The sequence below is a fragment of the Lygodium microphyllum genome, chromosome 23, assembly GCF_053477565.2.
Source record: "Lygodium microphyllum isolate KBCC chromosome 23, Lygodium_microphyllum_v1.1.10, whole genome shotgun sequence".
In the NCBI taxonomy this organism is placed as follows: Eukaryota; Viridiplantae; Streptophyta; class Polypodiopsida; order Schizaeales; family Lygodiaceae; genus Lygodium; species Lygodium microphyllum.
Window position 1 is genome coordinate 58,822,175 of NC_141157.1, and position 26,133 is coordinate 58,848,307.

General features: G+C 41.6%; 1 protein-coding gene across 6 annotated transcripts in view; it reads left to right on the top strand.

Annotated features, from left to right (window-relative positions):
* Positions 1-2,422: 2,422 nt before the first annotated feature.
* Positions 2,423-26,133, top strand: part of LOC148016229 (uncharacterized) — a 40,073-nt gene continuing 16,362 nt past the window's right edge. For 5 of the 6 annotated variants that reach the window (XM_087663771.1, XM_087663773.1, XM_087663772.1 and 2 more), the window contains exons 1-6: positions 2,423-3,503; positions 3,600-3,658; positions 20,986-21,038; positions 21,175-21,309; positions 21,396-21,470; positions 21,587-21,625. In XM_087663771.1, the coding sequence (XP_087519897.1) occupies positions 3,133-3,503; positions 3,600-3,658; positions 20,986-21,038; positions 21,175-21,309; positions 21,396-21,470; positions 21,587-21,625 (732 nt within the window). In that variant the 5' untranslated portion in view covers positions 2,423-3,132. The remainder of the gene's footprint in view (positions 3,504-3,599; positions 3,659-20,985; positions 21,039-21,174; positions 21,310-21,395; positions 21,471-21,586; positions 21,626-26,133) is intronic. The other variant, XM_087663776.1, reaches the window with a different exon arrangement.

The following is a 26,133-nucleotide window of genomic DNA, read 5'->3' on the forward strand; positions in this document are numbered from 1 at the left end:
ATAATACAAATTGTAAGCATCATTCATATCAAAGCACTAGGAATACTAGAAAAGATCCAACATAAATCACACCCTACAAGTGCTAAGCATGAATGAAAGCACCTCAAGAAATTATCTTTCTAGATCATGGAAACACCATTCATGATTGTAAAGACTACAATGGTACCTATTGAAACTTTACTTCTAGCATAACATAAAGGTGTTCGTGCTTTCCTTCTAGATTTTTTCAGGAGTATTGGGATCATGATTGTAGCAACATGAATTAAGGAAATAGTAGGCTTAACTATCATGGAGTTTGTCATGAAATCTCAAGCAATGTGCTTCCTATCCAATGAGAAGTGAGAGGGTGAAAATATTGGTAGGGGTTAAGTTTTTGGAAGGATATATGGTAGTCCTCATTGTATTGTCTCCTATACCTTCCCTCTTCTTGACAATGTATGTCAAATTAATACAAGTGTTTAACTAAAGTACATTCATGCACCCCTTGTTAACATTTCACTCTTAGTTTATTATTCAATGAGAAATTGCACAAATTCAATTGTCAGTCAAACTTCAAGAGAGAATATTGTGAATATAAAAAAGTGGCCAAAGGACAATGCATGCTTTAGATGAGAATATGGTGGCCTTTTTAGTGAACTAGCAATTTTTGAATCACTCATCACACTAACTTTTTGGCAAAACTTTCTTTTCTAGATTATAGATTTGTTTGTATAAGGCCTTGCATCCATATTTCATGGAGTGTTTCCAAGGGTGGTAATTTAGTTCACCTTGCCTTCATACATGTACCTTGTTGGCCAACTTGGGACTTTGGTGGGGAAGTGACTATGGAATGAGCATATCTTTTTCCTTTCTCCAACATTCACCTTTTTGCCTTTATGAAAAGTAGAGAAACTGAAGCAAGGTACTAGTACTCTTTCCATTACTTTACCATCATGATAAGTCCCCCAAAGAAACAAGTAGAAAAATGCTTAGTTCTTATTGAAACCATATCGTATCTAGCTTAAATGTTCATGTAAACCATGTTAGAATTATGTGAAAATAAAATCTCGTATTAATGACCTCAAAATTTTTAACTAAAAGGTTTCCTAAGAGTTCCGTATACTTTAACCCATAAGTTTGATAAAAGCCTACAAAGTATATCAAGTAAAGTAGGATACATGGGCCAATAGAGTAACATTGAGCAGTCCCCTATTGGATATTTTAAGTCCAATTGAGTTAAAAGGAATTATTTACATCATTAAGCTATATACATCATATCATTCTCAAATAAAAATTTTGGAACAATTTGATATTTTAATCTAGTAGATCTAGTTTTAGATGTGACTCTTAAGGATGTGTTGTTTTGAGATTTTGCAAAATCTAAAATATAAAATAGGTGTTGACTCATATTAAGCCTATATTTAAGATAAGTATTCATATCATAGTTTCAAGTGGCCAAATGATGCATACAAAATTGTCACTAAATTGGGGGAGGTGTGTGTGTTGCTTTTGGGGAGAGTCACTTTATTGGACCCTTTGCCCTTTAGATATTCCTGTCCTTTGAAGTTTTGACAACCCACATACACTTGAAAAACCCAGTGAGTAGCTCCATTGACATCTTTCCTTGGTTCAACTCTAAAGTTTATTTTCAAAAAAAGAATTCTTGACTAGCCACGTGTGATAGGGGAGGGAAAAGAAGAGGGACAAGGGGAGAAAAAGGCAACATATCTAAAAAAATTCTCAAAAAGCTTGTTGTCATGTCTAAGAAAGTTCCAACCATCTATATTTTATTCTAAATTTGATGCTAAACTTTTTGAAAAATAATACAAAAACTAAGCAAAAATTGATAAACATTATTGGGCCACATTTTAATGATTAGCTTTGGTGGACTCTTGGATGTGATCCTTTTCCTTTACCCTTTTGGAAGTGGCAGGAATATTCAAGAAAAACCTAGGTTAAGTCATAGTGTCTAGCCTTTTGTTTTTCTTTTTGTAAAGTAATGCCTTTCATTTTGTTTGATTGATGAGCCAAAGCCTAAGCCCTATAAGGCCTATTAGCTCATCAACAATACTTTTTAAGTTGGCAAGGAAACTGCTATTATAACATACTTCATCGATGTAAGGTGTTATATTTACTACATACTTACTACTAGTCACATTTTTTTCAATAAAATGCCTAAAGTGTGTAGGCTAGGACCTTGAGGGTCATAGCGGCCCCATGGGGTTACGACGTCTCGAATCTTGCCTAAGTGAGTGTGCAAGTACCCAACAAATGGTTAAACTTGATCATAATCCTTTAGAAAAAAGGTTAGACAGAGCTAAGATTTGAGTTCATTCGTTTGACTAAAGATAATAAATACAGAGGCAACTTTTTATATTAACATTGTAGAACTATGTAATTATATAGTGAGATGCCACCCAATGCCAAGTGACAAGTTGTGAGACGGAGGTTGAGTCCCGACTCCCAACTTCCAATCTTGAGAGTATAGAAAAGCTCCGAATTCCCAGCAGTCTCATCCAATGATCTTACAGGGGATTGAGTAATTTACAGGTGTTTTAAAAAATAATATTCCCTGTGGGGGATTGAGTGATTGATAAGTTGATTTCGTGACAAGTGGCAGAAGGCTACGGGGGTGGATGAGGCGTGCAACATGGCTTCACGTTTGTGCAGATGTCTGAGGACTCACAGAGAGAGAGAGAGAGAGAGAGAGAGAGAGAGAGAGAGAGAGATGATGATGATGATGATGATGATGCTTCCTTTTGCATTCTTTCCTCTGCTATTGTTCGATTGCTTGCTGAGTTTTTGTTGGTTTTTCTTCTCTTTTCTGGCGCCTATTGGGCAATTCAGCAGGCTGTCTGTGGGGATCATTTTCCCCAAATTTATAAGTTTGGGTTTTTGTCAATGGCGTGTCTGTTTGCGATCAGTTTCCCCAAACTTACACATTTGGGTTTTGTCAATGGTGTGTCCCATCGTGGGTCTTTGGTCACTATGGCAAGATGCAGAAGTAAAAGCATTCCCTCAAGCCAAACCCACCACTGACCCATCACCATGTGCCCCATGTTCGCAGACCCTTCATGCTGAGCTCCTATAAGAGAGCCCCTCATCATTTCCTTCCCCTGTTCCTGCGTCCCATCACAGAGTTGTTCCTTAGCCATGTCAGAGACCCATATTGATATCCATGCCCCATTGCTAAGCCAGCCCTCCTCTTCTGATGCAGAGGAGGGTGAAGTAGAAGAACGAAATGATGCAGACGACCATGGCCAGGAAGAAGAAGAAGGAGGAGGACGAGAAGAAGAAGAAGAAGAAGGAGAGGAAGGACAATATGAGAGAGAAGACGATGACAGCGACTTGCATCACGGCATTGGTGCATCAGATGATCTACAGTCGCGCCACAATCTTCAAGAGAGAGCCCTTCCTGTTGAGCGTTCCGATGAGCCATGTTTGGAGAGTCTTGATTATGACCCCATCCACAGCATGGTTGCTGCGAAGTCCAGGAAAGAGCCCCAAATAAGGCGCCTCTATGGGTAAGCCAGTAGAGAAAGCAGAAAGTCCATCCATAGTTAAATGCAAATCGAAGCAGCATATGAGGAACATGTTGATGGAAATCTATCCACATCTAGGTACACTGGAGTTACATTCACAAAATGGACCTTAACCATACTCATTGGCATCCTTACAGGTAAACAATAAGCAGGAATGCGTGTTTTTGTTCAGTTTGCACAATTAGTATATATTTTACATGGACTGCAGTTTTCTCATACTAATTGTTTCTATCAACACTTCTTGTTTCCACTTGCTTATTACTCCCCCCTGTAGAAACGAATTTCTGGACTGGACCTTAAGTAAATTTTAGCACCAAACATTGATCAATCACAAGAAATTTGAGCTTAAAGTGGATTTTGTCTACTTATATTCAGTAAGTGCAACTGGATTCGTATTGGTCTCATCATGCATAAGAGGCAGGAAGTTGTCACGTCGTAGAGAACTAGACATCTTTGTTTGTACATAAGAAAGGGGGAAAATCTAGAGGATAACGCCTGTGATCAATCAATGGGGGAACTAAGCGAGTGGTAGGATCTCAATACAAGGGAGCATCATGAACACTTTGGAGAGATTGCCAAAGATGCAAAAGATAATGCTGCATTTACTGCCAAGAGTACACCCATGAAGGGAAAAGCCCATTTTGAAAGGTCATATGCATCTTCCACTGCAAGATACCCCCAACTTATTTCTTATGGAGCTTATTTCAATGATCTTAAGCTTCTTAGATACAATCGTAATGCTGTCTGCCGAATTGTTTCAGAATCTTTTTATTCTGTGGTACACACTTGATCTGAAATGGGACGTCACAGACATGTTTGTTAATAGATCTGGTCTGCTGCATGCTTAGGCAGTCTTATATTGTCCCATGCAATGTCGAGTGTAGCCCTATTGGTTATGCTTGTCTTGTGCTTTATCAAAGTTGGAACTACTTGTTCTCACAGAAGCACTGTAACATTGATGATAGTCTTGTTCATGAACTTCTCCTCAATGCCCAACATACAGAATACATCATTCTTGTCAGCCGTGGCCATTGATTGCACTTGATGCAAAATTTTCTTACATAGAGGAAAATATGCACAATCACCAACCTATGCCATGTAGCACAACACAAAGTAGAGTGTAAAAGGCCTTACCTGCAAAAATGAGTACTATGGGAACTTTTTCTCAAAGGAATGTAATAGCTTGCACCATATTGGAAGTGGTGCAAACAGAGCCAAAAATGAACCCAAATAAAAAATCTAAATGGTATCAAGCCCTACAGGAAGTCCATATAGTATTAGTTATCATGCAAATGCTTGTCAAATCTTGCCCCAGTTGGAGGAGATAAACCGGAGGGTGTTGACAACTTTGCACGAGAAGTCAAAGTGCGCTTTGATACCAAATGTTGGATTTAGGGTTGCAAGAATGCACACCCATAGTTTAGAGAAGAAGAAGCTCGAGAGCACACAACACAAAGTGTATCGAGAAGCATCAATGTAGAAGATTTTCAAGACTAAGTTTGCTGTAGAGTGAATGGACATATATACAAAGCCAGGGGGAAGGAATCTGGTAGTGAGGAAAAAAAGTACCCCATCATTGTTCACACACATCACTATCAAAATATGGTAACAAGGTGGATTGAGGGAGAGTGTTTTCCTCCAAGAATGGATCCCAAGGTGGCAAACAACCAATGATGGGAGTGAAAATCTGATTTAGAGAGCTGAGGACAATAGGGCACTAGGCTGGATATTGAAACTGATAGTAGACATGCTGTACTTTACCTTCTTCTATGTACATCTCCTTCTTGTGAGCCTTAATCTGAGTCATATGAGGGCTTGGGAGCTCTATCACTGTCTTAATTGGTCATTCATTGTGGTGTGTTAATCTTCTTCATTTCAGGCACATTAGGTGGAGATTAGAGTCAGTTCTCCATTTCTCCCACCATTCACTTGACCTTGTTCATACTGCATATGTTGTTTTATAGGAGCATTTGCCACTTAGGCTGTGCAGCAATAGGAGTTCCTTACTTTCAGCCTTTGGGTGGCCACATCAACTGGTTGGACTTCATGATGAACATGTTGGTCTTTTTTGCTGGTTACTGTCATCAGTTCCAAACAGCTGCTGACGACATCAAACCAAGGGATTCTCCATCATTTACAGGTTGCTTTTCACCTAGCAGAAATCCTTAAGCCGCATCTAGCTATAAAAGCAAGTCATCTCCCTAAGCCGCCTAGCTGGCCTGAAAACACAGCACCTGGTGCAAACTACAAGTTGTTCTCACCTTTTAGAGGTGGTTTTTTCCTTCCTGAGGCCACAAAAGAAGCAGGGAGCGGAGTTCCACCCCCTCGAGGAGAGAGTCCCTATTAAAACACAACATACGTGCTTGCTTTTTTGTAGGTTATTAGAAGGATACACATGGAAAATTGGAATGATTTGCAATATTTGGTGGAGAGTCTTCCAAAGAGACTATGAGGACCGTAGAAGCGGTGACCAAGACCATGAAGATCGGTGTTTCAACCACCATGGCCATGAGGATTGTGATGAAAGCTGCCGAGATCAAAAGGATTGATGCAAAGATTGTAATTGTGTAGATTGCGAGGATTGACATGGAGATACTAGAGATCATGATGCGGATTGAGATGGGGGCCATGACTAGCCATCCTCCTATCCACCTTCCCTTCATAACTCCCATCTTTCTTCATCATTCACGCTTTCATTCCATGGATGGCCATCATGGCACCAAAGCTACAAGTGAATGTTTCTCCCCACCTCCCAAAGAAAGATCACTTGAACGGCTTGAGTTGGACCATATGGTCCTACAAGATTGAGTGTATCTTAAAACACTTTTGATCTCTAGGACTTCATCACCCCTTGTGCTCCCCATCCCTTAGTGGATCCAATGATTGGATCTATATAGTTTCAATAGCCTTATGTGAAAAGGCTCAATTCATGTCCTCTTCATGAGCTGCCATGATTTCGTACTCATCCACGTTCAATATATCTGTTAAGCCTCAAAAGTTTGGACCTTCTTGTATTCCCTTACCAAGTCAAGACATTTGCTTAGAGGAGGATAACCCTCTTGATGAAGCTACAAAAACTTTTTGTTACACATTCCTTAACCATGAAAGATCACATCACAAAGATGGAGAAGATTCGGGATAAGCTTTTATCTTTAGGTAAACATGTTGCCTTGGGAGAAGCTATGACTCTATTGTCACAACTCTAGTCATCAAAATACGATGTATTTTAAATTTAGTATTTTCACCTTTAGATCGGATCACCATCTCATGGGAGAAGTAGTTCCCATGGTTCTTGAGCAGGATGCGTGATATCAAGAGATAGGATCAAGACGAGCAAGATTTGATAGTTGTGCCTTTGTCAAAAAACACATAATCTAGGATAGGACCAAAAAAAAAGGAAGAAAGGGAGAAGCCAAAGAAAGGGAGAAGCCAAATCAGAGTCATTCTTAGACTTTGCTTCAGACAAAGAGGACACGTGTAAAGGGTTTCCCAAGTGTCCACATTGTGAAAGACCTCGCATCGTGAGGAGAAGTGCTAGAAGCATCCTCACCTTCATCTTGGTGCGAAGGATTGAGTGAAGAACCCTCCTTCTACATCCACTTCTACTTTCATTATTATGTTAAGTTAGCATTTCATGACATCCATCACCAAGTGGAGGACTCTTCTTTGGCTCTCTTTTCTTTGAGGAGGCCTTGGTTTGTGGTTAGAGGTGTTGCAAGTCACATGATTCTCGTGTGTGATTGGCTTTAAGATCTTGGTTCCCAAGAGGGGGTAGGTAGTGTGGGTGACATATCATTTGTGCCTATCAGAGGCGTTGCACCATGCCAATTCTATCTAACCATCTTGTAAGTTCTGTAGTAGAGGTCCTCCATGTTTTAGATTTGGGATTCCATCTCCTCTTCATCCATGGCCTTACCCATCTTGGGACACAAGTTGTCTTTATAAAGCAGGCTGGCCTTGTTGAGGATGCTACCTTCGAAGCCATGCTTTTGACAAATCTTCATGTTTGTGGGGTTTATCAGCTCCATTCCTCTTCTTATGTGTAAGGTTTTCTTTGGCAACAGACTTCCATCAATCTTATAGGTTCTTACCTTGTCCCCAGTATCTTCTTTGATGGTTCCCTTGGACCCCCTCTCCCTTTTAGAAGGGGGATATTGATATCAGCAATGTGGTTGTGGATTCCTTGGCCCTTCTATTAAATTTAGAGGATTATTCCTAGGATTGTGAGGAACTCTCTCACATTTCACAAAATTTCAATCTGTTCTTTTACATTTGTATCTACTACAATTGATTAGCCTTTACAATGTTTCCTAGACTATATGGTCATCCATCAATGTAGAACTGCACTCTCTCATTATATGTAATGCCTCTTTCTAAAGAAAATGTTGAATGAATGCACTCACATTTCACACTCTTTCTAAAGAAAATGTTGAATTAGCGCATAGCCCATACATTGTCTTATCTCAAATATAGCATACAAGCCGATGCCATGGACCCCATTCACAGATAGGTCCAAAAAATGACATAAGAGTTGTTGAGCTAAAAGAGCATTTTTAGTGTGTTTTGGGACTGTTTAAGAGGCTAATTAGCAAGTAATGCATATTTTAGCTCAACACCCCCGCATAACACAAGAACTAGCACTCAAACTTGTAGAAGGTTGGCAATTGAGGTTGGGAGATGATGTGTTGAATGAAGTTGAAGTATTTTTCGGACAACTTATTCAAGAAGAATGTAACTTGATCGTCATCTGACTTTGGAGAGCCAGTAGTGGCAAACTCGGCAAGTAACCGCCTATATTCAGCCAGCTTGACTTTTAGATCATCCCCTTCCTTAATATAGAACTCTTGAAGCTCAAAGTCGAGATTGATGTATCGAGTACGATTACGAGCCGCATAGCGGTCGAGAAGGTGACTCCAATGCTCTAACGCGAGCGAGAAGTGCTGCAACTAAGTGTGAAACTCAGGAAGCAATCCGTGCATCAGCTCAACATTGGCTATGGCATTGCAGACTCTCCATTGATGGATGTAATCAAGGTGAGCTAGTCAAAGGTTCGGCATAGGCTCTATACCAATGACGAGGTCCCAAAGACCCTGAGACTCAAGGACTTGTTGCATGAAATTAGACCAAGTGGTGAAATTTGATCCGTTAAAATGTGTCTTATCTGTGAAGGCATTCTTGGCCGTTGCAACAGGAGTGGTAGTGCTCAGAGATAGATAGTGTGAAAAAGTGTACTATGGGTAGGATGGGGGAGTGGAGTACACTTGGGAATGGGCCCCAGAGTGCCTACCAGGCATGCGGATAGTGTGCAAGGTGGATCCATAGGTAGGGATGGGATAACTAGGCATGGAAATGGTAGCCAAATGAGGAACCCAAGGAGGTAGAACGGGAACACGGGAAGCAAAAGATGGGAATCCTTGTGTAGGTGTAACCCAAGGAGAGTGTGAAGATGCACCATAAGTTGAGAATGAAAGCCTCTGCATATGAGTGGTCATGTGAGGGGGATGCCCATCACAATCGACCCAGGAGTGATGGGTGTGCTCATTTGCTGAAAGGTGAGATGCACTATGTTAAAGGGTGGCATTCCCCCTAAAGAAGTACCATGGTGCAAAGAGGTAGAGAATGGGGTGGAGAAAGGAAAAGGTGCTAGGAGTGGAGATGGAAGATCCAACCCCTAGGGTGTGTGATGTAGATGTAGAGTGTAATCCAAGGTTTTGGAAAGATGATGAGAGGTGATCAAGGTGTGATATAGAAGAGGGTGGGATGGGAGGGAAGTGAGAAGCGTGTGTGTTATGCTCAAATGAAACAGAAGCTGTAGATGTACTTGAATTTCGTTTGCTTTGTGAGCCCACTCTATTGAAGTTCACATACGCAAAGCCATCTAAATCCTGTAGCTTAAAAGAAGAAACGGGCGAGGGTTTTGATTCATGCAACACAAAAGAATTGTACAAACCTGACATCGGACTTGGCTAAGATGATGAAGATGGATCGTGAGATGTTCTGAATGGCGTATGTCCTCCATGATCGGAATGGTGGCCAGCCTCACTAACCGGTCCAGATGTGGTAGCAAAATTGGTAGGAGGGATGTGAACATCACCGTACTTGTTGCGATAGTACTCCTCAAAGTTCTCTGTCATGTTAGTGAAATCTAGTGAAGGTGGAGTGTCGTCCTTCTCACCAAGTCCATAATATCCTCTCAAGACGTCTAAGATCTTCCACCTAAAAAGCCTTAGTAGACCATTGCGACTACACAGTCCTGTGGGGCTACGCCTTTCGCTCGTGCTTCATCTGCTCCTTCAGCACCCGTTGTTGCTGCTGGACATGTGGCTTGAGTACAGCCTTAGCAACCCATCTCTTTCACTACCCCTGAGGAACTGGCTGATTGGTTTGTAGGTTCCAATCCCATTGTACTTTATGCATCTATCTCACATTCTTCCCTACTTTATCAAACATTCCCTTGGCAAAGCCCTGCTACTGTATGTCTCTAGGTCCTTTAGGATACCCTAGGTTAGTGTGGCATTCATTTTTCGCACTCTTAGAGTCGGACCCATAGGATTCATTGTCCTTAGCTTTTCCATTCTTTTGTCTTCCACTGCATTTACTCACACACGTACACATTCATTGCATTTATTTTGAGTTAGATTTCCTTTCTGTTATGTTTTGCTTCGGAGCAACTTACCACTAACCTTTGTGTTTGCAGATTCTCTTCTCTTTTGCAAGGTTTTGTCTTTTAGTGTCGGGCTAACTTGCAGATTGCTTTGGTCCTACCTGGGATAGAGACGTGGGGATGCGCACCGTTCCTTTCATGGTTTCATAATCCTAGAAGTGCTTGCTCTTCTTCCAGCATGGCGGTTTCCCCTCCCGAGGCGGATCATGCAACATCTCTCTCAATGCTATCATGGCGGTGACTTCTACCTTGCTCTTCTAGTGGGGTGCTTCATCCACTTCATCTTCTTTCATTCCTTATGATTCTCAGCACCATATGAAGACCGACATCAGGCTTCTCTTCCTTCTTTGGCATCTACATCCAGGTTGAGAGGGGGTTCCTACCCTTCTTGGTATTCTACAGGCTTCAGTACTTTGTCTTCGACATTGGCTTCTCCCCCCTGTTGTACCTTATCCTTTGCATTGCATGATTTCATCATCCTTGTACTAGGGCGCTTGGACAAGTGAATAATTTTTCCATGAGGGACACTGTCCACGTGGTACTTGCTGCATGAGCATTCTTCAACATGTAGTATACTTTGCATCTCATTGTGCAGAGCCCCACTTGAGTGAATCCTAAGCTGTTTCCACCGGCGGCTGCTGTTACCCCACCACCGTCCTCCTTTATCACAAGGATACCTCATCACCTATTTTTCCTTATCATCAACACCCTGAGTGGATGGGTTAGCTTGTTTTGTTTTGTGATGTGTTGGGTGTACCCTCCCTACTCCTGTCCTTTGGGGCACTATTACTCAATCGGTTGTATCCCATAAAATTTACCTCACTTATTCTACAAAAAAAATCAAAATAAAGTTCCATGTGGTTCCATCCACCTTTGTAGGGCTTGGTAGGCCACTGGGCAGCCACATGCACCCTTTGTCGAATGCCCTGTCCTCTCTGGGGTGACTACTTGGATTTCCTTGGAAAGATAACCATCGCCTGTAGTCTTGGTAGGCCACTGGACAGCCGATGTGCACCTTTCGTCCAATGCCCTGGCTGCTTTAGGGTGGGATGTCTCGGGGTAAATAAACATCACAATGGCTAGTCTAACCTTTCAGCTCAGTTTTGGGCCTGAGAGGGGATGTTGAGCTAAAACATGCATTACTTGCTAATTAGCCTCTTAAACAGCTCCAAAACACACTGAAAGTGCTCTTTTAGAGTAAAAACCCTATAACGGGGAGCCGTTCGAGATAGTTCAGTGAAAATCCCTAATTTTTGGGACACCCTTCCACATCTATAAATAGACAGGCTACCCCCATTCAGCCTTATTCCGTCTGTGCAGGTTTCTCACTCCACGTGCGGATTTCAACCATCAGCCCCCTCCCACATTGCAGTCTAGCCCTCGAGAGTACTACCACTTCATCCGTGTTTGCTCTTGCTGCTGGCACCTTCATCCATGCTGATGTCAGCTGCTGGCGACATCATCATTTGATGCGATCTGATCATCGAGTCATCGCCAGCCACATCAGACACTGTTGCAGCTTGCTGTTTACAATAGCCTGTGCGCAGTTTCTAGCTTCCGATCGGCGGTACACTACTGTGTTTACCAGTTTCCAGCCTCCAGACTACTGCGTTTTGGTGACTAGCCTGCTGCCATTCACTATTCAGCAATCCTACACTCCGACTGGTGGTCACAAACTTGGGATCTGTCTCCGGTGGACGTCATTCTCCGACATTGCTCTGCCCTTGAGCAAGCACACTGTATACTCTTACATTCATTTACAGCATTCATTCACTTCAGAGTTGTGTTTTCTCTCTCCCTTCTTCTGTTTGTGTTCGAGTTTCTGTGTTTGAGTTTTAAGTTTTGCATTTAGGGTTTGAGTTTTTGAGTTTTGCCCTCTGTGTCTGTGTCTGTCTCTTTGTGTTTCTATCGTGGTTGTACACTTTGTGTGTCCTCTGTGCAACCCTAGCAGTTTTCTTCACAAGAGTAACCTCCAAGTGAGGAGAAACATGCAAATCATGTGTAGGAGTGCTTTACAGTGTCTTCATAGCCCCTCAATATTGTCTTTTGGTTGAGTCAAGGATTTTGCTCATCCATTCCTAACTAGATACATTCGTTGACATTTGAGGCCTCTCCACTCCCATTTATATCTTTGTATAGCCCCTAGTAGTGGGTTTTCGTTTGGAGAGGGATTCATGCTACTTGATTCAACATCTTCATTGACGGACCTTATCATCATGCACATGGTCTAATCTTCCATCAGATTTTCCACTTCTCTCTCCTTCAACCACACATAGGATCTAAAAGTGGGTGTCAGCAGATGTTGAACATTATCTTTTTTGGTGTACACCTCTTGCTTGTGGGCATTGATCTAAGTTAGACGAGGACTTTGGGCGCAATTATCACCATCTTAGCCTATCATTCATTCTCACATGTTAGTTTTCTTCATTTTAGACACATTAGAGTTAGTTTTCCATTTCTCCCTCAAGTCACTTGAGCCTTTTCACATTGTGCACTCTTGTTTAGTGGGTGCATTTGCAGCTTATGCCATGTGGCAATAGGGCACCCTATATTCCATTAGTGGATGTGTCGTGTACAATCATCTCCTTCCTATGTGTCTTAATCTATGTCAAATGAGGACATTGGGACTTTGGCATTGTGATTATTTGTAATTTTATGTGCTTTAGACACTTTAAATGGAGAGTACATCAATGCATTTCGTTTTTGGCACTGTTTATTGTTCGGAGCCAGTTTGTTCCTTCTCTCTTGCATTTCATTCAATCTCCTTCTCTATTTGCTCTGTCTTTGCTTTTTTTTCCATTGTGCATTGCCACATGGTATCATTCATCTTGGTGGAGCTGGAAACGACAAAGAGGAGCAGCAGTCCCAGATTTCTGCCAGTTGGTGTCATCCACAGGTGCAGCAACCCTGCATTTTCTTCTCAGCTGAGCAGGGCGACCTGTCGTTTGCCTCTTTCCAGCTGTGTTTGATATGGGGACAGCTTCTACCACCCTGCATTTTGTGCAGGCTACCCTCCTTGGCGTACTTTTTGGACAGGCAGCTGCTATAATAGCCAGGTGACCACAAATTCTTGCTGGGTGGCACACTACAATTGCTGATGTCATCAGTCAGTGTGCTGGCAGCTGCGTTTCTTGCAGGGCAGTCTTCTTCAGGGCAGATCCGGCACTTTTCAGCCTCTAGTATGTTGCGTTTGCTGCAGGCAGCTCCTATTCACCTTGCATTTGCAGATCAGCCTTGATCCCTGGCACCTTGCGACCCCTCCCACTTTGGGTACTCTTTTGACATCATTTTTTTAATGCACAACAGCTCTATGGGCACAAGGTAGGCGGAGGACATTCAAAGCAACAATCTTTTCGTGTGTTTTTTACAGGTTTTGTTGAAGGACATCTATGACAGACCAGTATGGGATCGTGTGGATCCGGACTATGAAGACCTTCAAAGTAACGACCAAGACTGTGAAGATCAGCATTCATAGAGCCACGACCGTGAGGATCGTAGGACACCCAGTTCCTTCCCAACCACCATCTTATCACTCTCACCCTTTTACATTTTCCCAGGCTGCAAGTCCCTCTTGGCCCTTACGGCACCCCTTGTGCAAGTGCTTGTCCTACTCTCTCTACCTACATCAGAAAAGTTTCATGGGATTAACTACCATCTATGGTTATGCAACATTGATTGCACCCTTGACAGTTTTGACCTTTAGGATTTTGTGAAAGTCCCTATTCCTTGACCTACCATGGATCTCCACGTTGGAGAAATCTCAAACTCAGTAGCTTTATGGGATTAGTTAAATGCCAAAGCCCGCTCTTTTCTTTTCTTGAGTTGTGCAATTTTGTGTTGGAGCATGTAAGATGCATCTGTACCACTGCATATGTTTGGAAGAGGTTGACATCTCTTTATAGGGTGACATTTGGGCATCGCATATCTCTCGAGTTGAGGCTTTGACAACTATTTATTGCAGACTCCCCTATGATGAAGGATCACATCAACAAGATAGAGGGATTTGGAAAAATCTTGTATTCCTTGGTAAGATCATTTCTTTGAAGGACCAGTGCGACACCTCTCACATCTCCTGTGACCTAACATCTCTTTACCAGGTCGACATTTGGGCATCACATATCTCTCGAGTTGAGGCTTTGACAACTATCTATTGCAGACTCCCCTATGATGAAGGATCACATCAACAAGATAGAGGGATTTGGAAAAAGTTTATATTCCTTGGTAAGATCATTTCTTTGAAGGACTAGTGCGACACCTCTCACATCTCCTGTGACCAACGTATCTACACTAGTCTTCTCACTCTTGTACGAGGGATATTGTCACTTGCGAGGAGCTCATCGCGATGGTGCTTGAGTAGAATGCACATCACAGGGAGATAGAATCCGTTAGAGCTAGTGCACATAGCTGTGCCTTTGTGGCATCATCTTTAGGTGAAGGATAGGCCACACAAAAGAAAGGGAAGAAGAAGAAGTACTTGAGATTGGAGTCATCCTCAAACTTTAATACAAATTTAGAGAGGGAGCACAAAGGATGTAAGTGTCCACACAGTGCAGGAAGACCTTGCAACATGAGAAGTGCTAGAAGAAATGCCCACACCTTCATCTGATAGCGAAGGAAGGGGCTACATCATCCGACCCTCCCTCTACTTCTTAGTCTCCACCTGCTATTATACACGAGCTAGTGTTCCTTCACATCAATGTGGTGGAGGAGCCTTCTTCGGGCATCTCATCTTCTAAGAGGCCTTGGCTCATTGATATTGGTGCATGGAGTCATATGACTCCTCAAGGAGATTGGGTCTAGGATCTCCATTCATTCAGGGGGTACAATCACGATTGGTGACATTTCATCATCCCTTTCAAAGTACGACAATATCGGTGATGCAATTGTGGATTCCCTTACCCTTTTGTGTTTTAGGGAGGGATTCCTAGGATCATGAGGAGATTCTTTAGGGATTGTTGTCTTCTATAGCCCTTTCTCTCATGCAGTGTCCTCTTTCATTCATCATCTAGCTACCATCCCTTGCCACTTGCATATCCATCCTGTTTCCCTCAATCCTTGTTGTTTTTCTTTGGTAGGTTATGGTGCCTTGGGTAGCTCCTTGCTATTATCTCTCAGTTGGGTCAAAGACATGGCTTACCCATTCCCAAATGGAGTTTTTTGAAGTGATCCGTTCAAGGTCTCTTTGTTTCCATTGGCCTATGGTGGCCTCCCATTGGATTGGGCTTTCATTTGAAGTTGGGATCTTGCTCCTTTGCTGGTATTCTTCATCGTTTCATTGGCGATGGCACTCTTCCTACCATGTTGGGATCCGTTCCATCTCCTTTGGCCTTACACCACATCTAAGATTTGAAAGGGGGTGTTGCAAAGAAATGGTAGGGTTTGGAGGGAGAAACACAGAGTGTGCAGCAAACACTATGACAAAGAAACTCAGAAATATAGAAGAAGAAGAAGAGTGAAGCATGATAATCATTGAATCACGTTGAATGAATCAACCTAATAGAATGAAGCAAAGCTTGCAAATGATTGCGCTTTCCTGGCTGATCAGGTGCAGTAGTGTTTGGAAAGAATCTACACTGTGAAGGGAGGGAAACACAATCCATTGGGCAAAGAAGTGAGGAAGGACAATAGTCAAGGGATTGAAATGCAGTCCTCAGGGCAGAGAAGTGATTAAGGACAACAATCAAGGGAGCGAAACGCAGTCCTTAGGGCTGCTGGCAGCAAACAAAAGACGTGTAGATGAAGGCAACAGTCTATAGAAGGTGCTTGTGAATTGGGCGGCCATTGTAGGCAGCAAACGCAGGCAGCTGACGAAGGCTGATGATATGATAGATCTACAGCAAACACAACTTGTTTTGGGGCTGCCAAGTGGCTAGTAGCATCACAAATCAGGTCACTGGGTTAAGGCTGTAGTCAACAGCGGCTGGATAGTTGATGGTGAGGCAAACATAGGTGGGCAGCAAACCTCTAGACAGGGCGGCACATGAGTCACTGAGTGTCTAGGGTGGTGCCCCAACTCTCTCAGGTTGGTGGTTGAATACTAATAAATGATACAAATGAAGCCCTTTTGGGGCTGTAAATGGAAACCTAAATAGGAAATAATAAAGTTAATGACTTGGGTTTCTCAACAAGTGTTAGCAAACGTGTGTGTCATGTGTAGTCATCTCTTGCTTGTGAGCCTCAATTCGAGTCAAATGAGGATATTAGGAGCTTTGACATTGTGATTATCCGTCATTTTATGTGCTTTAAATGGAGGGTACATCAATCCATTTCATTTCATGTATTAGGACAATTTTTTGTTCAATTGGGCATGCTGACTTGGGTGCCCACATTTTTGGCCCAGCTAGTTGTGGCCTCATTTTGCCTGTTTATAGGCAACTTGTCCCCCTCACTCCATTCATTCACTCATTGAGTCTTCATTCAGCCTGCCCTCCTTATTCTTTTCTCATCCCCTTGCTTTTGTCTAGTGCCTACATTGACGCTCAATGCTGCGCATTGGGGCTGACCATTGCAGCCTTGTATCTTTAAGCCATCAGCTAGTTTGTTCCTTCTCTTTCCTGCATTTCATTCAGTCTCCTTCCTTCTTCTCTAATTGCTCCATGTCCACTTTCCTTTCTATTGTGCTTTCTCACATTTTCAGCATTTGGGTGGCCACATCAGCTACTCAGACTTCCTAATGATCAGATCGGCCTATTTTGCTAATCATCTTCTACTTATACCTGCCCTTGTCTATTCCTCACACATTAAATCATCCACCATTCCAGCCTTCATCGTTCTCATTCATCTTCCTCTGTCAAATCTTGTACCATTATTCAATGTATGTCACAGCATGCACAGGCTGATTGTGCGCAGCCCTTGTATCAGTGCTTTTAGATCGGTGTTCCTTCTATTCCTTTGCATTTCATCTTTTTTCTTTCTCCTCTCTTTGTGTTCCCCTTCTATCATGCACACTCACAAAAACACAACAGTCTTTGGGGTTATCATGACCAAACACAATAGTTTGCAGCTTGGCAAAAGTTTGTGATGGAGTGTAGACCAGTTGGAGCCAAAATGCAGCCACCTAGAGAGGATTTGAGAGTAAGAAACTGCTGCAGATGATGAGCAGGATGTAGCAGCGTGGAACCAAAAACATAGTCTCTTGGTGATGAGAATGACTGGCACTAGCAGCTATGGTGATGGAGACAGTGGAGAACCAAAACACAGTGGCAAATGGTCGTCCAAAGGGCAGGACAGCAGCACTTGATGGCTGGTGGCAGTAGTGACAGCATGGATGGCAACATTGGCAGCCAGTGGTAGTCCTAGATGGCTGGGTGAAACCACAGCAAGCTGGTGGTAGTAGTGGCTGCAACACGTGATGGCTGGTGGCAGCAGGGGTGGTATTCCTAGATGGTTTGGGCAGAACATAAGCAGGCTGGCAACACATGATGGCTGGTGGCAGCAGGGGTGGCACCAGTGGCAGCTGGGTGGTAGTCCTAGATGGTTGGGCAGAGAACATAAGCAGGCTGGCAGCAGCACTGGCAATAGGGTGGAACCACCAGATGATGAGGAATGATGATGGAGAGATAGGCACAATGTGGATGTGATAACTTTTGATAGATAGTTCATTCTATGGTTGTATGTATGAGAGTGCACAATGGAAGAGGAACATGAACAGGGAGAGAGAAGGAGAAAAGAAGACAGCAAGAAAGAAGAGAAATCTGCACTAAATCTGAAATGAATGCCGAATACAATTGAGGACTGATCAATCCCTGGATGCAGCCCAATGCATCAGTGAGGGCACCAGATCAGGTTGGAAAATGATAGCACCGGAGACAAAGATGGAGATGGTGACGGTGATGGTGACATAGAGACAGAATGTGCAGCCAGCAGCCCTCGCAATCAATAGAGAAGAATGGCCACGTCGAAGTGTGCACCTACAAGAGGAAGAAGGCAATGATTTGACCCAAAGTGGCCACTAACTAAACATAGCTGTAAAGGGCCAAAACTGGCCAACCAGCAGCCTGGGGCCTAAAAAATGCAGTTGGCTGATTACCCCCAATAAATGCACAAAATGCTGCCACCCTCTACAAAATAAAATTCCTAACGCCGAATGTATGTAGATTGAATATTGGCCATTGCAAAGGCTAAGAACTGGCTGCATGCACAATGCGAACACACCTAAACTGACTGAAAAAGAAATGAATGCTCTAGAAAGATCTGCCTCCTCTGTCAAAACACATGATAGACATGTCAAAGCTTCTAATGTCCCAGTCTGACTCATATTGAGGCTCATAGGTAGGAGATGACAATGCATCACAAACATGACTGCTAACAGTATGTCCTCCTTTTTAATGTTGTGGAGCTTTTATAGGTATTGCTTTTCAAATAGTATATTGTCCTTGACAGTTGACACCTTTTGTATAAGTTTTGTAGGTTGCAGTTTTCATCAGATCACTTGCTTTAGGGTTGGTTTATTGCTCAATAAATGATTGGGAAAATAGCTCTAGAGATGGATAGATTAATACATTGGTTAAGGAAGGGTGCTCCATATTCTGGGTCATCATCAGCGGCAGCCTGTTAGACATACTGATGGTTCCCTTATACATCAAGGATTCTCAATAATGAGCTGCAATAGTTGAGTGATGCCAAGGTACCACTCTAAATAAAAGCTTGCAAAAGGAGTCTGTGGGTGTATCTGCTTGTAAAAAGCAGCATGTTATCTATGCTGAAGAATGCACGAGAAGATGAGACAACAGCTACTACATGCGACATCATGAGAATCTTTGGAGTGGTTGTTGTTCCCAGATGGTCCATGGGGTTCTTCTACTTTGAATCCAGACACATCTTTGGAGGTCCTTCCACCTATCTTCTTCTTGGATTCCCTCAGGAACATAAATTCCAACTCCCTCCCCTCTTCATGTGGCTGCCCCTCTCTTCTCCCAAGTCAACTGGTTATTTAGCATTCTCTCAAACTGATTTGTCGATCATGGTGTGATCTCAGTCTTGTCAAACAGCTAATTGTTTCAAGTGTCGACATTGACACATTCACAATGATGGATGAGTGGTGCCTTAAATCTACCTACAACTTAATGATACAATCCTTCTCAAGGATCGATGTTAGACTTCTATAAGGATGTCTCATGCAATAAGACAGCAGTCATGCGCAGGTCAAATCCACTAATGCAAGTTGACATTCTGAATTGGGTCAATACGTAGATGAGGGTCCTTGACCTGAACTCTGGTAAATCTAGTACTTGGGCTGGTAGATGAAATACCCCCTTCAAAGGGGGATACTATGTTCACTATCGTAACTTGTGCTGATCTGGCAAGAGCCTATTTGGGGCTTTTGAAATATCTCGCTCCTTGTTTCATGTTCTCTTAGCTGTCGGCTCTTGGGTCCATGCATATTTACTTGCAAGTGGAGGCTTTTCTCCCTGGTTCATGCACACGTTGAACATGACAAGGATAATGACTAATGGAACATAATGACTTGTGTGAATCCATGTATTGCATTTGGGCTGTTGAGTAGTCTAAGAGGAGCTGAAACAAATGACGTCTTGTTTAGGAAGTTGGATCCATGACACCTCCATCAAAATCCACAGCCCCTTCTCTAAATCAAGGGGCCCTTTTGCTTGGGCTCCAGGTTTTCCTCTTTTGTCAGTCCAATCTATCCTCTTATGACCCCTCCTTGAGCTTTCAAATTCCCAATATCCTTCCCTGTCCATGTGTCACCCTCTCTTGTTCCACACACTGCTAAAAGTGCCAGCATTGGTTTGACAGGCGCCTTAATAAGAGCATGCTACACCTTTCCATTACCTATTCATGGTTCTCCCTGTATGCTTTGTCTCACTTTGTTGTCATGCCGAGAAGTTTTTTGGGTTCATAAATCATGCCTCTTTTGATGATCTACTCAAGGACCATATATCATGGGGTTCCTTTTGGCTGAAGGGCATTGCATGTACTGTTGGGTATTGTGACTATCAGATAAACAAAGCAGGCCCAGGTATCATGGGCTTGTGTGTAGCTTCTGATAAGGGATCTATAGGCATTGTATGTAAAATGATTACGTACTTGAAAGTCTTCATGCTCAATATATTATTTGATCGATCCATGCTTTGTTTCTTTGTATCCAACATCAAGATAACCATGAGGTTGAGTTCAAGTTCCCTTGTTGTCAGAATTGTTAGGTACACCTATGTCTTCTACAGGACTTATGTTTGTATGGGACTGAAGGCTGTAAGGACAATAAGCAGGAGAGAGGATTACATACTACAAAGGCAATGCTCACAGTGAGTGGACAGAAATGTGAATGAATCTTATTGACAGTACCTCACTGGCCAGTGATCAGCCTGGTATCCTCACACATACCTCTAGCATTATACATTCATGCCAGGGCATGGTACGGCATGCCATCTAGGATGCAGCTATGTGCCCGCATTTCAGGGATCATCAACATTATTACAGCCAGAAGTTGTGTACAGTATAATCTCAAAATTTATCATCTCAAATCATCCATCTGTCTTGTTTGTTGTGGATTTGAAGAGATGCTGGTTATCCATTGCTATGTCTATCCCTAGCTGTCTGATATCAATTTGATAATAGTAGCTGACGCGCTGAATCAAAGAATATTAATGTTAATATTTGACTTCTATTTTATTTCTTGCACAAAGAAAGAAGACTCTATTTGGGTACAAAAAACTTGGTTTGTTTCAGCATCTATTTCCTGGAAAGTCTAACATAGCTTCAGAGATCACCATTAAGAAGAATTTTAAGAAGCCTAGAATGCACACTTCCGTAATTTTCTATATTATTCCTTCTGAGCAGGTTGCTCAGCTTACATCATAGCATACTTCCAGGAGCAAATTATCACATATAAGGTAAGTTTATTTGCAGCATTGCACTCTATTCTTTTGTGAGAAGCCTCTACAGGAAGACCAGAATCAGCACATAATACATAAATTATAGATAAGTTTCTAAAATGGGAGTTTTAGAGAACTTGCTTATCTCATGCAGAAAACTTGGACTCAAAACACAATAAGCCAGAGCCTCTTGCTCGCCTTTATAGGTTATGCAGGTCTTGGTGTGTTGTTGGTCAATGTATCAACTTGCCTGGTTCTTTACTGTGCACCAGCAGCTGCTGGTGGTGGGGTATGTTGATAGATCTGTTGATGGATGTCTCCTACTTATGTCTCTTGATATGACATATAGGTAAATGTCTTTGTTGTACATGACAGGTGACTCTTGTGATGGCTTACCTAAATGGAAATGAGATTCCAGATCTACTACGGCTAAAGACTCTTCTGACAAAGGCCAGTAGAAGCTTTAATTACTGCTTGATAAAAGACAATATGACTTTTGTAACGTTTTACGTAAGCTTATATAAGTCACACTGTCTCATTTTCATTATATTTTTCTAATTTTCCAGATCTTTGGGACCATATGCACAATATCCTCAGGAATGCCCGTAAGTTGCTAAAATGACGATTGATTGCTTTATTCATGCAGCATCTCCATTTATAGGGTTGCTTAAACTCAATACTATGGCTTCATAGAAAAGTATTATGGCTACAAAGAAAAGTCATTTTCTTCTGTCACTACTGAGGGGTTCTCACACTAGGCTGCTTGAAACTTACCATATGACCTAACATTGGGTTTCCACATCAGTGGCATCTGCTAGATCTCCTCCTATAGGTGGGTGAGTAGTATTTTATGACATGGGGGTTCCAACACTATTCCGAGTTTCCTTAGTGCCCATGCACTTTGACAAACTCCACCACACAACCAAAGAGTCCAAAGAGCTAAATAGAGCTAAATTTCCAGTAGCACAACATCAAACCTTACACATATACACAACGTCCTGGCAGTAGCAAGGTTATTGGCTGCACAGCAAATTCTATGTAATGACAAGAAGACATCAGATTCTGCAATGATAAAATAATGCCTTCTTTAATGAACAAAAGTGAGAAAAAAGGGTTTCTAGCATTTTAATCATCCCCTATGTATAAGTTTGGGTGAGTCTTATAGAAGTTCATGTCCCTTCATTTCACGAACACTTCACATGCAAAGTAGGTCAGCAGGGCAGAATCTCCACCATTCCTCTTCATTGCATATGCCTCGGTGCCACCATCAGATTCTATAAATAGAGTGGTTGTATTTTATTCTATGGCTATTTTCCCTTAGGAACATTTCATCATGGATATTTAAATTGGGAGCAGCCTTTACTCCTGCTTCTCAAGGTCAAACAGGAGCAGTAAAATTATTGCCATCTGCACATAATGTGAGCTTGGTAAACAAATGCGTCAATCAACTCATTTTACAAAAAATCTCATGTAAGCATCCCAAATAATGTAGAATACTCAACAATTATGATATTAGTTTGTTTTCGAGTCTTAGTATTTCAAGAAATAGAAAAAACAAATACTTAAAGCTGAATATGACAATTATTCAGAAAATTACAGCCATGGAAATGTAAAGTACAAAGACAAGATTGACGTTTGAAGATGGGAAACCCCACCATTTAAGAATATATTTCTACTTAACCCAAGTCCTTCAAGGAAGAGCTTAGTTCCAATCAACCAAAGAGTGAGGAGAAACAGTTCTCACTCTAGCAAGATCATGCAAAGATGTACATGCACACATGCATCACTTGCTATGTAATAAAAAAATTGATTTCTTTACAAGATGAGAATAAGAAGAGGAAAATTCAACCTTTCTTTGTTGATGAATAACAATGCATATGCCTTGCTTCTTGTTCTTGAAATGAAAGAAAAACTCGAGAACAAGGGGCTATAATGAATTCACAAGTCACATGTCCTGTAAAATAGGAATAAAAAAGAGGGAATATGGAGGTATTTGATGATGGAGGAGTAGAGGATGATGCTATAGATGGATGAACCAAGTTTAGGCTATCTTTGTTCCTGTAGCCTTGGATTTGAAATTTTGCTTTGCCAATGTAGAGTACTACGGGCTTCATTGTGTCTCCTTCATTGACATTTAAAGCGTAGTGAACTTCAGCTGGAGTCTCCATCTCTTTATTTTTTAATCCAAGCTTTTTATTCAACTCCAAGAAAATGAAGTTTTTATTCACTCAAGAATAGTGCTTGCTTACCTTGCAAGTGTTCCTAAGCTTTTAGTAATTTGCGCATCTCTAGAGTGTGATTTGTATTTATAACTATATCACTAATAGCATTAATTACCACTAGTGACTTGAACTTATTATTAGAAACTTTGCTTTGTCCTTTGTTTGGACATTGCTTTGTATTGTGGTCTATGTTTAAAACACTTTCCTTATTTCATGAGGGGTTGTTTTTTTTCTTTAGAAAGTTGCTTGGTTTGTGGGTATAGATTGGAGTGGAATTGAGGAGCATTTGAAGGTGCATAGGGCTTCATCTTCTTTTGATTTCATGGCTGCTTTTACTCCGACGTTTGTCCTTTTTTTGGAGTTGCGTGCTCCTCATGATTGACCACTTTCTTCATATCATTCTTTTGGAATGATTTATTGCCATTATACTCCATTCCCATGTCTTAGCATGGTCAATGAGCTCCTTGAGACTAAAACAATGATAATAATTTATAGTAGTATGAAGTTTAAAATGCAAATCTCCTCGAAACTTTCTAAGCTTTTCAAAGCTGTTGATTCTCTTGAAATGCTGGGCATTCAAAAATAGCTCCCAAAACTTATTTGTGCAATCATCAAGTGACTCATTTTCCCTTTGGTAGAGCCAATGCCATTTCATTTTTACATCTCTTTGGAAATGAACAAGAAGAAATTGGCCTTGAATCATGTGAATGAAGGATTGCTAAGATTTTAGGGTAGCATGATTATATTCCAACCTTATCCACCAAGTGTGACTAGGTCGGTCAAATACAGAGTTGCAAACTTAATCTTTTCTTTTTTTTAAATACTGGTCATGACCATATAAGATTTAAAATTGACGAATAAACTTAAGAAAAATCAAGATTTCAAGAATCATTTATACATAATTTGATCTTCTTTTCGAGTTGAGATAATGACTTATTCTTCTTTTTCTTATCCCTTCATCCATGACCAAATCTTGAGGTTGAAGATGATGAAGTGGTTAATAGGGATGAAGATGGAGACGAGGATAAAGAGTATCGACACCTCTATCAGTGGTGAGGCCATGTAAGATATCAAAAGGAGAATGGGAGGTATTGGAAAGTACATTTGCAGCAAGGAATGAAGCCAAGATCTCTTATTTGCGAAGAGAATTGGCTAATGTGCATATGGATGAGGATGACATCATGACTAATCACCTCACACACATACAACACCTACTAGAACAGCTGTTGAATATTGATGAGCTGTTGACGGATGTAGAGATGGTGAATGCACTCTTGATTCACTTCTAGAGTCTTATCTTGGGTTTCACACTTTACTGACTTTGTCTTTGAGGGGGGCACAATAGCCCCTCACATTCGTGGAGTTGATTGGTCTCTTGTTGCAAGAGGAATAGACTTGGAAGGACATTGCTATGTGATCGGGTGATGCAGCCATGCTCTTCAGGGAAGTGTTTTTTCGTATCTATGCATTCAGCCCCTACGGGAAAGAGAGTTACATGTGCAAATAACTCTGCGGCATTGGTTCAGTGCTAATTACTACAGATGGATTAGACTTCATGCTTGTGGATGTATTGTGTGTGCCTGGGATTACTAAAAATCTCTTGTCATTTCAGCATTCAATAAGCAAGGCTTTCATGTCATCTTTGAAGATGACAAGTGCATTGTCAGAGACAAAGATCTTGATTATGCTCGTCGGTTGTCAAGAACCTTGTGTAAGGGTCTTTTCTTATTGGATGCATATGCGTTGTTTAAAGAAAGAATCGACACTCATGGAGATGACTAGATGCATGCTAAAAGTAAGAGATTGCCACATAAATTTTGGCTTGAGGACCTTCAAGAATCATTATGCTAATCATTTACTAAATTGTGCTCTGACAAAGGCACTTAAGCCTATCACTCCTTTTGAGGCATAGCATGAGAGGAAACCAAAGGTTGACTACTTTCATGTGTTTGGATGTATAGCCGATGCTCATGTGTCAAAAGAGCTTCATGGAAAGCTCAATGATAAGGCCTTAAAATTTATCTTTATTGGCTACAGATCGGAAAGCAAAGGCTATCAACTATATGATCCAAGCACTCACAAAGTTTGAAAATGCAACATTTTTGCATGATCAATTTGAAATGCCACCCACATATGATTCGAGTGATGTTTTTAAAGGTTTTACACCACTTGCTTTGGGATCCAAGCCAGTTGTAAATGCCCAAACAAATATATTAGAGCAAGTTGTTGCTGCTTCACATGCCATGGCAATTAATTGATCATGGTTTGCCTCTAGTAGTGGGGGCTGCTGTAAATGCAACAAAAACAGTCCTTGTATGGATGTTACAAACTCTCCAAGAGAGTAAAATTGATGCTCCCTTACCTCAGTGCACTAGGAGGGCTGCGAGACAAGCAACACATAATGTAGAGGGGGCACATTTGGTTGATAGTATGGAAGTAGAGGCTCCTTTCAATGAGCATGTGTTTATAAGCTCACTATTGGATGATGATAAGCCTACTTCCTTGGATGAAGCCTAGCAAGATACACATTGGTTGCAAGCCATGCAAGAAGGGTTGGACTCTATCGCCACTAACGGTACTTGGGATCTTATTGACTTGCCACAAGGCAAGAAAGCTATTGGCACCAAATGGTCTTTTCAACTCGAGCGCAAGGTTGATGGCACCATTGGCAGGTATAAGGCATGTTTGGTAGCAAAAGGCTATGCCCAAAAGAAAGGCATCGATTATGAGGAGACATTTTCTCCTACATCATATATGAGTACAATAAGGTGTGTTATTGCTATGGCTGCACATTATGGTTGGAAAATGCATCGATTGGACATAAAGACAACGTTCTTGAATGGTGACCTTTATGAGGATATCTATGTCTCACAACCTCCAAGGTTTGTGGT